Source organism: Aphanomyces invadans (assembly GCF_000520115.1).
Source record: "Aphanomyces invadans strain NJM9701 unplaced genomic scaffold supercont1.5, whole genome shotgun sequence".
Taxonomy (NCBI): Eukaryota; Oomycota; class Saprolegniomycetes; order Saprolegniales; family Verrucalvaceae; genus Aphanomyces; species Aphanomyces invadans.
This window is the reverse complement of record NW_008580150.1, coordinates 1,309,599-1,325,038: the sequence shown is the minus strand read 5'-3', so window position 1 is coordinate 1,325,038 and position 15,440 is coordinate 1,309,599. Positions and strand designations below refer to the sequence as shown.

At 56.9% G+C, this 15,440-nt stretch overlaps 7 protein-coding genes across 13 annotated transcripts; 1 reads left to right on the top strand and 6 right to left on the bottom strand.

The window, feature by feature from the left end:
- Positions 1–36: 36 nt before the first annotated feature.
- H310_03441 lies at positions 37–3,024 on the bottom strand. Of its 2 annotated transcripts, none has more exons than XM_008867301.1 (8): positions 2,641–3,024; positions 2,470–2,574; positions 2,244–2,417; positions 2,129–2,194; positions 1,841–2,056; positions 1,547–1,778; positions 1,173–1,492; positions 37–1,119 (listed from the first exon to the last, which is right to left on the bottom strand). In XM_008867301.1, exons 1-8 carry the CDS (start codon positions 2,998–3,000, stop codon positions 118–120), a joined length of 2,475 nt encoding a protein of 824 aa, XP_008865523.1. In that variant the 5' UTR covers positions 3,001–3,024; the 3' UTR covers positions 37–117. The 2 variants fall into 2 exon arrangements, with proteins under 2 accessions (XP_008865523.1, XP_008865524.1); XM_008867302.1 differs by having other exon boundaries at positions 1,550–1,778.
- A 1-nt stretch (position 3,025) lies between these two features.
- H310_03440 (hypothetical protein) lies at positions 3,026–4,936 on the bottom strand. Its single transcript, XM_008867300.1, has 7 exons — positions 4,381–4,936; positions 4,168–4,333; positions 3,901–4,111; positions 3,769–3,838; positions 3,489–3,714; positions 3,332–3,442; positions 3,026–3,271 (listed from the first exon to the last, which is right to left on the bottom strand). Exons 1-7 carry the CDS (start codon positions 4,873–4,875, stop codon positions 3,084–3,086), a joined length of 1,467 nt encoding a protein of 488 aa, XP_008865522.1. The 5' UTR covers positions 4,876–4,936; the 3' UTR covers positions 3,026–3,083.
- Positions 4,937–5,307: 371 nt separating this feature from the next.
- Positions 5,308–7,729, bottom strand: H310_03439. 2 transcript variants are annotated; one of them, XM_008867299.1, is made up of 7 exons: positions 7,287–7,729; positions 7,103–7,236; positions 6,803–7,058; positions 6,481–6,715; positions 6,359–6,428; positions 6,054–6,312; positions 5,308–6,003 (listed from the first exon to the last, which is right to left on the bottom strand). In XM_008867299.1, exons 2-7 carry the CDS (start codon positions 7,142–7,144, stop codon positions 5,390–5,392), a joined length of 1,476 nt encoding a protein of 491 aa, XP_008865521.1. In that variant the 5' UTR covers positions 7,145–7,236; positions 7,287–7,729; the 3' UTR covers positions 5,308–5,389. The 2 variants fall into 2 exon arrangements, with proteins under 2 accessions (XP_008865521.1, XP_008865520.1); XM_008867298.1 differs by having other exon boundaries at positions 7,103–7,729.
- A 1,181-nt stretch (positions 7,730–8,910) lies between these two features.
- H310_03438 (hypothetical protein) lies at positions 8,911–9,561 on the top strand. The gene has a single exon (XM_008867297.1). The coding sequence runs from the start codon at positions 8,950–8,952 to the stop codon at positions 9,493–9,495; it is 546 nt and encodes a 181-aa protein (XP_008865519.1). The 5' UTR covers positions 8,911–8,949; the 3' UTR covers positions 9,496–9,561.
- On the bottom strand, positions 8,928–10,952 carry H310_03437 (tryptophan-tRNA ligase; the record flags this gene model as incomplete). Of its 5 annotated transcripts, XM_008867294.1 has the most annotated exons (8): positions 9,286–9,498; positions 9,541–9,731; positions 9,793–9,845; positions 9,892–10,052; positions 10,097–10,198; positions 10,248–10,417; positions 10,466–10,867; positions 10,939–10,952. In XM_008867294.1, 7 exons carry the CDS (start codon positions 10,950–10,952, stop codon positions 9,590–9,592), a joined length of 1,044 nt encoding a protein of 347 aa, XP_008865516.1. In that variant the 3' UTR covers positions 9,286–9,498; positions 9,541–9,589. The 5 variants fall into 5 exon arrangements, with proteins under 5 accessions (XP_008865517.1, XP_008865514.1, XP_008865516.1 ...); XM_008867295.1 differs by having other exon boundaries at positions 8,928–9,731; XM_008867293.1 differs by having other exon boundaries at positions 9,793–10,052.
- A 599-nt stretch (positions 10,953–11,551) lies between these two features.
- On the bottom strand, positions 11,552–12,282 carry H310_03436 (hypothetical protein). Its single transcript, XM_008867291.1, has one exon. It carries the CDS (start codon positions 12,217–12,219, stop codon positions 11,635–11,637), a length of 585 nt encoding a protein of 194 aa, XP_008865513.1. The 5' UTR covers positions 12,220–12,282; the 3' UTR covers positions 11,552–11,634.
- A 1,888-nt stretch (positions 12,283–14,170) lies between these two features.
- H310_03435 (hypothetical protein) lies at positions 14,171–14,671 on the bottom strand. Its single transcript, XM_008867290.1, has one exon. It carries the CDS (start codon positions 14,657–14,659, stop codon positions 14,237–14,239), a length of 423 nt encoding a protein of 140 aa, XP_008865512.1. The 5' UTR covers positions 14,660–14,671; the 3' UTR covers positions 14,171–14,236.
- Positions 14,672–15,440: the final 769 nt, after the last annotated feature.

Sequence of the window (15,440 nt, the reverse complement as noted above, 5' to 3'; positions counted from 1 at the left end):
ATCCGGTCGGTGCATGGTGTTTTTTGACACACAACGCCAAGGAGAGGGTCCGTAGCTGCGCACGGCGCCCCCTTGATTAACAGTAGTTACGTAAGAGCTGCGAGAAGGGCCGGCGAGTCATGACGGACATGCGGGGGCGCTAGTGCTGCTGTCTCCAAAGATGCAGTCGAGGCGGGACGTAGTGGGGATTACGGGGGGCTCAGGGGGGACGAGACGAATCGCCTCCAGCATGGGCGTCACGGGGCGGTACTCGAGCGCGAGGCTGTCGACCGAATCCATTTCAGTCACGGGCTCTTCGGGGATTTCTGGGGTCAGCAACGTCGCGTTGAAGTCGACGCCTGGCGTGGTCTTGACGCGATGGACGAGAATCGTCGTGGATTTCGTCGTCGCGAGCTTGGTGCATTCGTCCATGACTTCCTTGATGGACTTGCGTCGATGGACTGGTCCAGGGACAACGCGACTGCGGTAATACGACTTGAGTTCCTCCAGCGCTTTCCGAATACCCTCGCGCTTGGCGTCCTCTGTGTGTTGCACGAGGCACAGGAACGGTCGATGTCGCGATGGCTGTCGGGACTGTGACGGCGGCGCAGGGATCGCCGGCGCGCCCACGGCAGTGGTATACGCTCGTGTGCGATACTCACGATAGTGGTGAATCCCGTACATGTGGGCGTCTTGGTTGGCGCCAGGTTCAACGTGGTGGCCTTTCACGGGATACCTCGCCACGGTCGACTGGCGACGATGTGGCATGACGTCGGTGTGGTACGTTTGTCTGAGTTTCTGCGACGCATCGTGTGGCTTTGAATGACTCTTCGGTCCTTGGCAGGTCAGCAGTGGCAGCGGCACATTCGTGGACAGACTGTGAGCAGCGACAAGGCGCCTGGTGTTGAAAGCTATCGCAACGTCCGGCTCGTCGTCTTGTGGGCGCGGGGGTCGAACACGTGGAAGCTGCAAGGCATGTAGAGAGCGTGGGGGAGGTACTTCCTGGTGGAGGCGGAATCTGTCGAAGAGCGGTCCGAGGTCCTGGATTTGCCCTCGCTTCGCCACGAGGTACTGGTTGACGCCGGTGTGGCATCGGGGGTACGCCATGGACTGCTCACGTGGTTCGGCATTGTGGCATCTCTGAACAAGTTGCCCGGTGAGATGGCGGCGCCCATGAGACGCTGCGCACGCACCATCCGAACGGCTCCAAATGGCGGGATCGCGGTCTTGGTCGCTTTGTGCTGGAGCACGGTGTGTTTTTGAATGAGCTTGCGAACGAGGCGGCCTTTGAACCTCGCCTGCAGCTTCACAAAGCTCCGATACATCTTGGCCGGGTTAGACACGCCAAACTGTTGCTTCACTTCGGCCCGCGCCTTGTTTCCTCGAAAGAGTTTTTGGATATTCGTCACCTTCTTGTTCTTGAGTTTGGTCCGTTCCGTCAGCAGCGTCGACGACGTCTGTGCCCACAGCTTTCGCGTGCGCGGCGACCCGACCTTCCTTTTGACCGTGCTGTCTACGGCGATTTCTCGGTCAGCATCGTCCCGGGCTACGTGGCTCGCTTGTTTACCACTTTTCTTGCGCTGGGCGTACTGAAACACCGCGTCCGCAATGACGCTGCGTGCGGTGCGAATGCGCTGCACGCGCACGCGTCCGAGTCGCCCACGGTATGTCTTTTGAATGCGCAATGCTCGCATCCGCTGGACTTCATGGTGTGCGAGACGCTCCAGGCGCAGTCGCGCCAACGGATGATGCTTCCGCACTAACCAGCCTCGTCCATGCGCTTGGCATTTGATAGCTGCCTGTGAGAAAAAGGGGTGGTCCGGTCGCGGAATGTTCGATGTCGACTGAGCAGTAGACGAACCTGAACCAATCGCTCCTTTATGCTCGTCGGGGACAGCGGAAGCGACAACACGGACCGAGCTTTGGGTGCATATTTGGACTTGGACGGGGATTTGGATGATGGCCGCCTCGTGGGCTCCAGACAAGTCGATGGCTTTCGATCGGGGGACAAGTCGGGGACGTCAAAGTCGTAGTTCGTCGTGAGTTTGCCGTTCAGCATGTTGAGTAGATCCATGGCCTAGAAATGAGCCCCCCCCGCAAGTCAATCGACTTGACGCCGGAAACGATTTCCTGAATGAGCTAGACGCACGCTGTTGCCTTTGTCCTTTGCCGGGTCCTTGGCTTCCTGGCGACACAACGCTTGTGCTATCGATTCCTGCCCACACACGTGAGGCACCCATCCGACTGTCGATGGTTTATCGTACCGCGACGAGCGAAGCATACTCCATCAAGGTGGTTATGTCGCGCGAATGGAATGCGTTTTCATTGTGGGTGTCCCCGAGGTGCTCAATCACGTTCATGCTCAAGTTGTCGAAGCCTTCCATGTACCTGTCGAGGTCCTTCAGCTTGTCCTTTTTCTCCACGACGCGGTTGACAAGCTGCCAGAGGATGGGATCAGCATCATGCAAAACGCCACTGCGACGACTGTACCTGAAAGAGCCCGACCGCCCTCTCGTGGATCACTAGCGGGATGCAAAGCATGCTCTCCGCTGCCTTGTTCTGTCGTCCGTCCGACTTCGCTTCAAAGAGCGAATTCTAAACCAAATGCCCCACTTCATCCGGGCGTCCCTCTCGTGCACCATGGCCATCGTCGACGTGTACCTCGCCTGGCTTTTCCAAATGCACGGCAACCTTGCGTGAAAAGCAGCGCCCGACGATCCCCATACCAGGTGCAAACTTGACGTCGAGCTGGCGCTTCGAGTTGGTCGACGCTTTCGTGTTTAGCATACGACTCTGTCGGTCGTACAAGTAGATTGTGCACGAGTGCGACGGCACAAGCTCTAGCGTTATGTCCATCGAGTCCCGGAGGATGTCGTCGAGCGTGAGGAGGCAGAATTCGTGCTGGCACGTCAGCACAGGCTGGTGCCACCTCGTACTGGTGGCATCGGCGGGCAAGTCGAACCCGAGCGCGCGAAAGTGCTCGGGATATTTGCGCTGGATGTCGAGCTTGCTCTTCGGCATGGTTTACATGACGTGAAACTGCTCGGGGCGCACCGTTACGCGGTCGCACGCCGACAACACACAACGACTCGATCGGTTACAGATTAATATCGCTGGAAGGAAGGACGTGCCGGTAGCGACGTCCGGTGATGCGAAGGCTTGGCACTGTCGCTGTGATCATAGTCGGTCAAGAACTCCATTTGATTGCTCCCGGGAGCGACACTCGCTGGCCCGTTGTAGAGCCGAATCATCGTGAGGTCGCGGTGGCGGGGCGGGGCGTCAACCAGCATCACTACAAACAGCATCTCGTGAGCATCATGTGTATGGCCATGGCGTATGGCATCAGCAATACTGTTGCGGTGCTGGGAATTCGCGGGAAGGTTGAATGCTGACGACGGGGTTGGGCTTCCTCGCGACGTCCTGTATTCGATTGCGTCGTTCGTCGGCGTGGCTGGCAAATCGACTAGAATCACGTCAATGCCCGAGTTGACCATGCATTCTACTCGTACGAATCTCTTCCGTATTGCGATGCTCGGGATCGTACAATTGAATGGCTTCAAACGAGTCCAGGTCGCTGTCGTGCGCGGCACTCGCGACGGCCGGCGGGGCTTGGTACGCTTCCAAGCGGGCTTGCACCAAGCATGACTTGCAAAACGTCTCCGTCGACAGAAACACCCCAACGTCACGAGATCGATCCACGCACGGCAGCACGGTTTTGCAGTTGCCGCACATGCTCTGTTCGAGCCATTGTGTGGTCAGTCCATGGACATGGCGCCGTTGTCACAGTACCCATCCGCAGTGACGGCAATGGTGCTTGCGGCGCAGCAGGTGAAAGGACTTTTGACACGTCACACACTTGCTGCAGCATGCATGTCGAAACTTAGCCGACGTTGCAGCAATACGTGAAGCTCCAGGACGTACTAGCTGTGTCCCCACGCTTGGGCAAATGGCCCCGTGGCTAGCCGGCGGGACTCTGGCAAAGTTGCTTCCTGCGGCAGAGACAGGAGGTCCTTGGCGAGTCCGCGGGGGATGAGGACGTCCAACGCCTTCCAGTACATCAACTGGCCTTGCGACAGCGCGTGTTGCATGGCAAGTCCGACCGACCCCCGGTTGCCGCGCCCGTCAGGTTGCTCTGGAGCCGCCACGTCAGATCAGCATACTTTACACCGTCACGTGGAGGATGTGTACTTTGGACGACAATGGCGCGCGTGGTAACTTCGACAACGAAGGGCGACTGCTGCCGATAGAGCTTGACGCAACCAGCGTTCGCGCACAGGCCCTGGGTCGCCGACAGTGGACACGTCAAGACAAAATACGTCGACACGCCGCGCCCATCCGAGCATGTGCCGCTGTACTGCAGAGAACGATGAGTTCACGTCGACAACGCTGTGCTAAACGTACTTCGACGTAGAGAAACTCCTTGACGGTCGTCTTTGCGTCCAACCCTGACGGAGCATTGAGGGCGACGAATTTGATTCCGAAGAACCGGCCGCGATCGGCTCGCGTGCGCTGGTGCACGACTTGCAGTAGCGCCGCGTCCTCAATGTGCGCCGGGTACAACAGCGCACACACCGATCGAAACTCAAACGAGTCTTTCGTGTACAGCGCCGCTTGGATCGCCGACAGGGTAGTCTTGAGCTTCCCAATGCAAACGTATTCGTGGCGCCGCGGCGGGACCACGCGGTGGTATACACTCCATTCGTTCGTGTCGCGGGCAACCTCGTACGTTCGATGGACAGTCGACTTGACAAGGTCGGCGTCCAGCGCGTCAGCGAGGAGGCCTTCCATGACGGTCAAGTACTGCGCACACGTGTCGTCGGTCCATTCGACGACGGGGTACCGGGGACGATGGCTGCTCAGGTACACGTTGTTGTTGCTGCTACCGCCACTGCTCATCGTGTCGCCGACGGTACGATATTCGACAGCAAAAGGACGGCGCGACCGTTCAAGATCGAACCTCTCCAACAACGAAACCGCTACTCGTTTCAAGAAATCAATCAAAATAGTTTATGGTTTGCTGCGATCACTCATGGGCGGGCAGCGCATCGATCGCGGTGTCTGGAGCGCTCGGGGGAGAGAATTGGCATCCAGCACTATGGTGTCGTGGCTGGCATGCCATTGTTCACGCCGCAGACCCGCTGCGAATTTCGAGGAATGCACCTCCTCTCCACGGACGCACGGATAAGCAATGCTCACACATGGGCGACGAGTTCGACCGAAAGGCCCAACACGTACATGGGTGCCTCTACTCAGCCCCTGCAGGACACCGACGCATACATCGGTGGCCCTCGTTGCACGACGCGTCCTGGAGCCGACGACGTTGTGATCGGGCAAACAGTGAACACGACCATACATTTATTCAGATAAAACGGCATGCGGACAAGGAACGGATTGAAAACCACGAACAGCTTCAATACCGCTGCTGACGCGTAGACATCGGGGGGCGGTTGTGTCGATGATGGCGGGGCTGCTCTGTGGTCGGTTCTTTAGACGACTGCCCAACTAGATAGTCCACGTGGCGACCCATCGTCGTTTCCGGGTCCGTATGGCCGTCTGTCGGGACCAATTTAACCATGTGGAACTGGGAGCTGCTCAAGTCGTCCGATGCGGGATGGAAGCGATGTTGAGGTTGGGACGGCTGAGGTCGCGGAACGTGGGTGTACTGCGCCTTGGGAGCGTCTACAACAGGCGCGCTGTCCTGACTGTGGATACCTCGGGCCAGTGGGTGGCCCTGCGCAGCATGACGGTCGGACGGGATGTGTTTATAATGGTCGGTTGGTTGCGGCGGGACTTGCGGCGCATGGCGATGGACAGGCAAGTCGTAATAATCGGCCAAGTCTTTCGACACCATCGGGAAGGCGGGGGCGTATCGTGTACTCGTTGTGGACGCGGCAGACGGCGTGTACACTGGCGGCTTGAACGGACCAGAGTCCACTTCCAACGTGTAGTCGTAAGCTACTGCCGGGTCGCTCGTGTGGCTGAGGGACAGCGAGCTGTTGCTCACCAAATCGCTCAGGAAAAAGTCTACCACAACGAGTGAGGGCATCTGGTGCGTCGGTCGGGTTTGAGCGTACGGTCGCCGTTGGCATTGCACGCTGGAGAGTGCAAGTACGCGATCCGATGGTTGGCGTCGCTGCTGTTGACGGCGCTGCTGCTTGAGTCGTCCGAGATTCGGCTACTGCCCGCATCCACATCGCGATGCCGCATCGAGTCAATCTTGGCTTGGACTAAACACGACTTGCAAAACTTTTCGACGGCCAGCGCTTGGTTGCTGCGAGACTTAGTTGGCCGGTCGACGCAGTACAGATTGACCGTGCACGTGCTGCACATGGACTACATCGATTCCGTCACGCGGGATGTCGACTGTGCGGATGCCTACCAGTCCACAGCGCCGGCAGTGGTGCTTGCGTCGCAAGAGGTTGAACGACTTGAAACAAACCTTGCACTTGCTACAGACACGTCGTTAAGCAACTCGAACGCAGCGCCATCGACCAGACGCACCTGCCATGCTCCCAAGCCTTGGCAAAAACTCCCGTCGTCAATCTTCTCGCCTCGGGGGCATACCCCGATCGACTCAAACACAGCAAGTCCTTGGCGAGGCCACTCGGGATGAACATGCCCATGGACTTCCAAAAGACCAACGGACCGGCCCGCTTTGCCATGGATGCCACAGATCCCGACAAGTTGGCACTCTGATGATGGTGGTGGTGGTGGTGCGACCCGGCGCCCATCGCGGCTACACATGCATCCAACGTCAGATGGGACACTAGCACGTCATCGAGCACGAAGCACGTCGGGCGCCATCGAATGCAATCCAACGTACTCTTGAAGAAGGAGCTGCCAGCTTCGAGCTTGGTCCGCACCGTCACTTCCACGTTCCCGTCCGATACTTCTCGATACAGCTTGACGCACGAGCAGCGCTCGCCGAACGAGAGCCCACTGACGTCGCTGTCTTGGGACCCTCGGCACGTTGTCGACGACATGGACGACTTCGCGTCGGCCTTGGACTTGATCGCGACTGGTTCTGTCACGACAAACCAAGTCTTGCGTCCTCGAGAGTCCATCCTCGTGCCTGAAAACTACACCCGTTGATGAGCCATGGACGGTGGTGCCGCAGCACTACCTCGAGGTAAATGTACTCTTGTTCCTGGTCCTCTTCGTTCATTACTTGCACAAGCAGCCTCAAGTACTTGACGCCGAAGAATTGGCCCAAGTCGTCCGACGTGCGGCGATGCGTGATGTTGAGCAGCGCGGCGTCTGCAATCGCGTCTTCATACAAGACCGCGCTCAATGCGCGAAACTCGTACGTGTTTTTGACGTAAAAGGCTTCCTGGAGCGCCGCGAGCGACGTGCGCAGGGTGCCGAGGCACAGGTACTCGTGGACGCTGGGGCATTGCGCTTTCAGCGACAGGACTTCCCACCCCATGGTGTCGGTCAAGAGCGTCCATCCGTGCGCGGGCGTGGCTGTCGCTTTGTCCCATCCGCTTCGACCATTCAGGGCCAGCGCCGCGATGCGCTCCATGTTGGCCAAGTGCTTTTCATACACGTCCTGCGTGAACTCGATGCGGGGGTAGCTTTGGCTGCCGTGCTTGGACTTCATCTCTGTGTGTGTGGTTGGTTTATGGATCGAACGAAGTGCGCCGTGGCAGGTGGTTGAAAGTGCTGCGCGGTCGTGACGCCAGTCCTACCTTTCGCCGCGGCGGTTGAGTGATGACAGGCCGTCGTCGGATACCGAACACGAAGGATCGGGGCAATATTTCAAAAAAAAGCAGCAAAAGCAGCACGTCCGGAACGAACCAGACTTGGTTGGACCGTCTGGGATCGCTATGCCGCACCGAAGGACGACTGCATCTCTCCCACCACTACAGCGACCTCCACCCCCCCTCCCTCGGCTGGCTTGCCGACGAACCGTCAAGACCATGAACGTGTCGTCAACGCATCGTCAAGATGTCGTCGGCGTGAACGGCAGATAGTTTGCCAGTAAAAGCGAAATCCTTTCAACAAGGATGGTCGATCTCCTTGCTTAATGGGTTCTGATCAAGTCCTCGCGGCTGCGTGCGGATTGGCCTGGCTGGGGCGGTGTACGCGGTGCAGCGACCGATTGTGGTCGCGATTGCATACGTGCACCACAGAGAATACACGGAGCTTGTGTCGCCGCCGGTATGCGACAGCATTGCGAAATCCGGTGGGACTGTCCAAGAAGCAGCGCCGCAGTACAACCACGACTCGCGCCATGCCAGCGGCACCGCGGCGGTTACAGTATGTCGTCGGCTCAGATCGACCACGCGGTGACATAATTTTGACCAATCCAAGATGAGTGTACCAAATAAGGACGTGTGATTGGCTACGACGTTGAAATTCAAGCCACAACAAATCCATGGCGAAGAATTCGTCGTGGTACCATGAACCGTAGTTCGAAGTTGGCCAACCAATCAGTTGACGCCGATGGTATTCACAACTTTTCATGCTGCGGGGTTGCCAGGGGATTTACGCGTCGAACCGGGCTGCTGAACGTTTAAGGTGAGCAGTCCTCTACATCGATACATGAGGTCAGCACAGCAGCGTGACTTGCACGATGTCGTCAGCGCCAGAGCACGCTGTGACCTAGCCATCCATCGCCCTTGCGAGCTCGCTGGAATTGGCTCGCAAAGCCGGCGTCACCCGAAAGAGACACTCTCGCTTCGACACAAGGCCATGCTGCGCATGTATGCAAACTGCATAGCATTCCCAGACTTTTGCAACGAAACCTGGTCTTGCGCGACTCGGACAGCAGCCAGGCAGTGCGTGCGACAAGCCACACCCAGTAGGGGAAAAACAGCACTGCTGTCGTTGTTTGCTGTTTTCTACCTAATCACAAAACGTTGCTGTTTTAGATTATCCGGATGTCCAGATAAACCTTTGAAAATGGATATATATTTCGACGCAGGGCGTCGTCGTCATCGACCACACGCGCGCGTGGCACGACGTGAGATGGTGGCGATTCCGCTGTTCAAGGTCGGCGGGCTCCTGCTGCGGACGCTAACCAAACCGGTGGCAAAGGCGCTCAAGACGCGAGCGAAGACACATCCATGGTTGAACACAGTGTGCAACACAGTGGGGCAACACCAGAACCGAGCGTTGCTCAAGATTCAAATGAGCGTTCAAGGCCAAATCAACACACGATCAGTGCAGATCAAAGAGCTGCCGGTCGACCAAGCCGTAGAAAAAGGGGCAGAATTCCTCGGGGAAGTGCTTATCTTTGGCGTGGCGGTCGCAGTCGCCGCGTACGAGTACGACCGCAGCAGTAAGAGCGGCAAGGAGAAAGAACGGACAGCAAACGAGCGTGAGTTCCAGAAACAACTCGAGGTCGATATGCGATTCCGACGACTCGAACATCAAATGAGAGCGATGGACGACCAGCTCAATCTCCTCAAGTCGCAGCTCGACTCGGCCTCGGCCGCCATCGTTCGAATTCAAGACGAGCGAGACCTCGCCATGGCGCAGAGCCAGCAATCGCGGTGGCTGCGATGGTCTTAGCGTCTCATTCTCTTCATAGATTGTTCAGATACGACTCTCACGTACATTCACAAGATGTTCTTCCCATGTGTCTATCGATCGTTATGCCTTTCGACTACAGCCCCATCGCCGCCTTCACCTCGACCATCGTGCTCGCCGCAATGGCGGCAGCCGAGTCGCGGCCATCTCGCAGCAAGTCGTTCAGATACGCTGGGTCGGCTTGGTACGTTTGAATGCGGTGGCCGATTGGCCCGATCCTACATAATAGGATGCACTCGTCAAGCCCTCTCATGTTGCGCAGGGCTAGCAGCATCCTACTTGGCCACGACAGCATCCGCAACGACTTGTTTGAATTGACCAGTTTGGTGAGTCTACGCCAGCTTTGGTCAAGAGAAGCGGGAAGAAAGGCATGTGCACCCCGTATTGCGTTTGGATGTCTTCGAGGGACTGTCCAGTTACGGCGCTCAGGATGCTCATCAAGTTTGACACACCAGGGCGCGCGGCCTTGTCGTATGAGATGCCTGGGATTGCGTCCGTTTGAGCCTTGCGGATTTTTTTTACGATCGTGTCGGGTGAATCTAGCTCCCTGTGAGTTGGCTAGTTGGCGTCAACACGATTGAACCTGTCAGGTCAATGCGGCTCATGGGCGACGCATCGGACTTGCTCATCTTCTCAGTGGGCACTCGCAAGCTCATGATGCGAACCAATGCATCGTTCGGGTCGTCTGGAACTCACATTTACGCGACGAAACCATAAATCGACAAAGGATATACCACGCTGGGGAATGGGCTTTGGAAACAAGTTGGTTTGGAACCGGTCGTTAAAGGTTGTCGCGATCATTCGAGCAAGCTCCAAGTGCTGCTGTTGGTCATCGCCCACAGGGACATGGGTCGCTTTATACAACAGGACGTCGGCGGCCATGAGGGCTGGGTACGACAGCAACCTGTGAATGAAGGGTGTCATTCGCGAGTCGAATGGCTTGCATGAATACCCAAGCGACACGGCGTTCGAATCCTTTTGCTGACTCTTTTGCTTGAATTGAGTCATGCGCTGCATCCACGACAACGGAGTGATGCAACTCAGCAACCACGCGAGTTCCGTGTGCTGTGCAACGTCCGATTGCTTGAAGAGGATGCTCTTCTTCGGGTCGAGACCGCATCCCAGGAGCGATGCAAGGAGTCCGTGGATATTGGCTTGAAGCTTGGAAGGTTTGTATGGAAGCGTGATGGCATGCAAGTCGACAATGCTGTACAGCGACAAGTCAGCATCGGCTCCACCATGACTCTGTTGCTGGAGCGACACCCACTTCGACACGGCCCCACAATAGTTGCCCAAATGGGGAACTCCTGTGGGCTGTATGCCCGAGAAGACTACTTTGGCTGCAGCCGCCGTTCTGCAAGGAAGAGTCAGTCGCGCCATCGAGAAGAGTCACCGCCGCCGCCACGGCGATGATTCACATCGTACCTTGCACCCGTCATTCAGTCGAAGTGATACTTGGCCTGATTGGCTCGTTAATGAATCATAAAATGATATGATTGGACAAAATGATTCCAACTACAAAAAATACGCGATGGAGTGGTGGACTCGTCGATGCCACCACCGGACGGCGTGTTCGCATCAAGGAGATCGAGCGCTCGCCATTGCGAGAGTCGAATCATTGAGTATATATATACCTGGGTGCATTTCAGGCAGTTTATGGGCTAGCGTTGGAAGTCGATGGAAATTGCAGGGGGTAGGAATTCGTTGCGGCAAGGGGCGGACGACACAGTCGAAAATGTCCACTCGCGAGGGTCGACTCTCCTTGCATGGAATGAGCGGGGCAAAGCTCTTTTATACAACATGCAGGCCCCACCATGAGACGGACCAGACGCTCAAGAATCTCACGCCCTTCGTCGAACGGACACATTTGGTCTGGATGAGCGCGAACTCCATGGGTGAAGGTCTCAGGGGGCTGAGTGTACCTGGACTCTGGCAAATTCTACACTTACTCGTCGATCAGTCCCGTGGCGCTGCTAACGCAATGGCAAGGGGGAGCTATCCGTGACAGCATTTTGCGCGGTTGATATGGAGTTTCTATCTCTCGCATGGCCTCTGGTTGCCATTGTCGTTAGCGCTATAAATAATCAAGTGTTCATTTGCCAAGTTAACGGAGAGCGCTCGTCACTGGAGGAGCTCGCGAATGGTCCCCAACAAATGCTGCGACTCACTCAACTCATTCCGCAGGCGGGCGATCTCCCCTTCGAGCAGTTCAATTTGGCGCAGGCGCATGTCGTGATCACGCTGCAGTTTGATCCCGGTTGCGACGCGGGCTTCGAGTTCGGCCACTCGCGTCCGCAAATTCATCACTTCCGCGCGTTGTTTGATACGACACCGCCGCGACGCGTCTCGAATTTGCTGCTTTCTCCGTTCGCCCTTTTCCATCGGGAAATGGTGGTCATGCGCGCAATCGTCACTAGTGTCGAGGTCGGTGGTGTGAGCCGATCGTGGAGACGATGGGCATGACGCCACCGCCATGTCGTCATGGGACGATTTGGTAGGTGGGAAGAGCGTGCCATCCATGAACGCGAGGAGGTCGCCGTCGTCGGCAAACGGGGGGAACTCGTACGCGGAAGGCTGTGGGATTATCATGTGAGCCCAAATGAGAATACTCAACTGGGTAGCGCCACCGGCGACCGCGTGAGGGTCCTGTGGACACTCCAAAGATCCGGCCGCCCACCACGCACGCCAACTCTGTCCTCGTCTCATGCCACCAACGGATCCGACGGCCGCGCCAGTTTGGGTCCCAATGTCGAATATACCCTAAATCAGTGCAAACTCGGTCCAACGCAATGTACGAATCACCAGCCATGGATGGATGGCAGCATGCACACAGGATGGACGCCGCGCGAGTGGTGGCTTCTAGGCGCTGCGTGTGCCGTGTATTCATCTGTTTCAGTCGATGCTGCTGCGAATGGATCGGTACAATACTTCTGGTTCGGTTGTTGATATACTGTATTGTGGTACCGTGCAATGTGACAATGCTGGGCTTGAACCGTGCAAGCTAAGGAAGCCGCGTGACGAGTGCAACTGAAGCCCGGGTGTGTCGCTGCAGGGATTGTAAAAAGAGGGAGATTACCTGCCAGGCTGAACCACTCGAGATCTGAAAGGACTGCGAGGATTGCCCTCGAACGATGAATCCGTTGTGTCACGTTGCAATTCATCGTGATGGTAAGGTACTATATAGGGGAAATCTAACCAGCACGGGGACAAAGCACCAAAAGTGGTCAGACAGGGTTCGTGGGAGATGCAGCTGTAACCCAACGTCCTCTGCGGCTCGTTGTGCTGCCGACGTGCCCCACATCGCCCGTCCAAGAGATTCAAGTCCAAGAAGCTGGATGTACTCGTCAATAGAACACGTGTGCACCCGGACAACGACGCATCGCCGCCTAGTCGTGTAGCATTCCAGAGTCCGTCGCTAGAACGACACTACGCCGCCGCAACTAGGCGCGCGGAGGCGCATGATGGATGCACACTGAGGTGCTCGTGTCGTTGAATGGCGCAAGGGCCAGCCACGAAGAGCGATTACGAACCCATTCATCATAGCGTGCCGAAGTTCGCTCGGCGCTACTGTACTTGCCGTGTATCTTGGGTGAGAGGAGAGACAACACGCGGACCATGCGCAGAACGCCAGACCAGGCCAACGCAACGCAGGTACGAAGCGCGGATAATCCTGCGATGGGCGCGATTCGAGTCTTGGCACGGCGACAGGCTGCAGGCGAGAGACTTTCGCAGGAATGGACAGAATACGAACCTTACCGGTCCTTTTCGATGCGATCACGTAGTGCCAAGGTTCGGCTAAACTTCGTGAGCTCGTTGTATAAGATTTATCGTCCCGTGGGTCCACAGTCATGTCCTAGTGAGTGGGCTCGGTTTGACAATGGACAAACTCTGCACGTGACATGTTGGGGAGCTTAAAGATGCACCCAAGTCCCGTTAGGTCGGCCATCCATCACGAGGGCCTTTGCAAACGCCCTGAGTCGTGGGTTGGGGGGTGCGTCCGTTTTTTCTTTTCATGATGGTGGGTTGCCGCAGGCCTACCGAACTGGCACAGTGCACCGCGTATTCGGTTTGTCAAGCTCGTGGCGGGTGGAGGATGAGTGCTCCAGGGCCCATGACTCTTGAAAGAACCTGGACGGTATCGAAGTTTCTTCATGCGGGAGGCGAACCCAGGCAAGATGCACCGCATCTTGCACGTAAGGCGCTCGTGGTTTGCTTCAACGACGTGCACTCTGCTCGCCCCATCTGTTTAGGAAAATGTCTCAAAAATTTCGGCAATATTTTCACGAAATTTGTAGAAGTGCGATCGGGAATGGGATTGTCAGCACGAGGGAATTCGAAATCCGTTTGATCTTGCTTTTCGTATACTAGTCGAGGGAATCCATAGAACTCATGTTGAACATTCCACAGAAACGGCCGGCGCAATTTCCTCCAGCGATGGGATGGCACCGGCATGTGCGGTTGCGCGGCCGTGACTGCAGCGGAAGTCGAGGGCATGTCGACCCATGTAGATCGTTGCAAGGACTCAGGTTGCAGAACAGGGGACGGTGGACGAAGATGGGGAGGAACAGATTTGGTCTTGGCGCGATTCAATCGATTTTGCGTCCAACGTGGCGGGCGTGCCGCCGAAACACGTCGTCACGTAGAAACGAGCAGAGAGGAGAGGGATATGCCAAGGTCGAATAGGCCAACTAAATTACGAAGTCCAACTAACGTCAGGGAAAGTCTAGCTGAGGAGGCGGGCGAGGTCCATTTGCGCCCTGGTTTGGAGCGCGATGGCTTCTCGGCGTTCCTTGATGTACTCGTTGACGGTCTCCATGCGGGACTTTTGGATGGCTTGGAGGTCACGGCTTTGTTGGTTCATGTCCGCGATCGAGTACCCCGCGCGACGAAGGAGTCCCACGCGATCTCGATGGGTGTACATCATGAGCTGGCTGCGTTTGTCCGAGACGGGGGTCGTTTCAACGCGGATGGCGGGGCCTTCGAGTCCGACGCCCGGGACCGAGTCATGAGGGATCGCCGTCGCAGCGCAGCCCACCTGAAAGATGTACTCCGTCACAACAGAGAACTGCACGCGCTTTAACGGTGCGCTTGCTTTGCGCTTGAGACCAGTGCGCCGCGCGGCCACCGGCAACGTCGCGTCAATCATGACCGTGCCGAATTGTCGAATGATTCGACCTGCACACACCTTCGACGCCAGGTGCGACAAATGCCCCAACCCACCGTTATGGCGAATTTTCGGCGAAAAAAGCCAAAACCGCGAATTCTTCTCGGCGTCGGATTGGTCCAATCGGAAATGGTACCATTTGATTGGCTACATGTTGGGAAAAATCCCCAACTCGGTACCCATTTGGTATGTCCCACTGCAACGGCGCATGTCCCAGCGATTGTAAATCCCAGCCATCATCGGGACAAAGCGATACGAGGAGGAACCCAGAGATGGGGGTGCTGCGATGCGCATGCTAGGTTTTGACGGAGCAAGCCACCAACATGCGATCGACACAATGAAGTGTTCATGAGGAGGTTGCAAGCGCGTGGCCTTGCCCGACGCTGTGTAGGCGCCTGGGCGTGAAAGGTATCTGGTCTGTCACATTTGTCTTGTCCCTCGAACGTTGGGATAAACCACGTCAGAATCGACCGTTTCCCGACGCCCAGATGGCGACAACATTTGCGCTGGCGCTATGGAAAGCCGACGCGAGCTGTGGGCGACGGTGGCGAGGACGAGCATTGAATGGAGGCAAAAGCAGCGTCGGTGGAGACGATCTCTCTGGATAACCGCGAACTGGCGAATAGGTGCTGTCGTTCCTGCGGATTCAATGATTGGAACCCGGCTGTTACCGGCGCAAACGGTCGGGAGGGTCCGCCTGCCCCGTTTTTGCGCACGGACGTGAATGCGTTTGTCACGACGGATGGCCGACACACGCTGCATG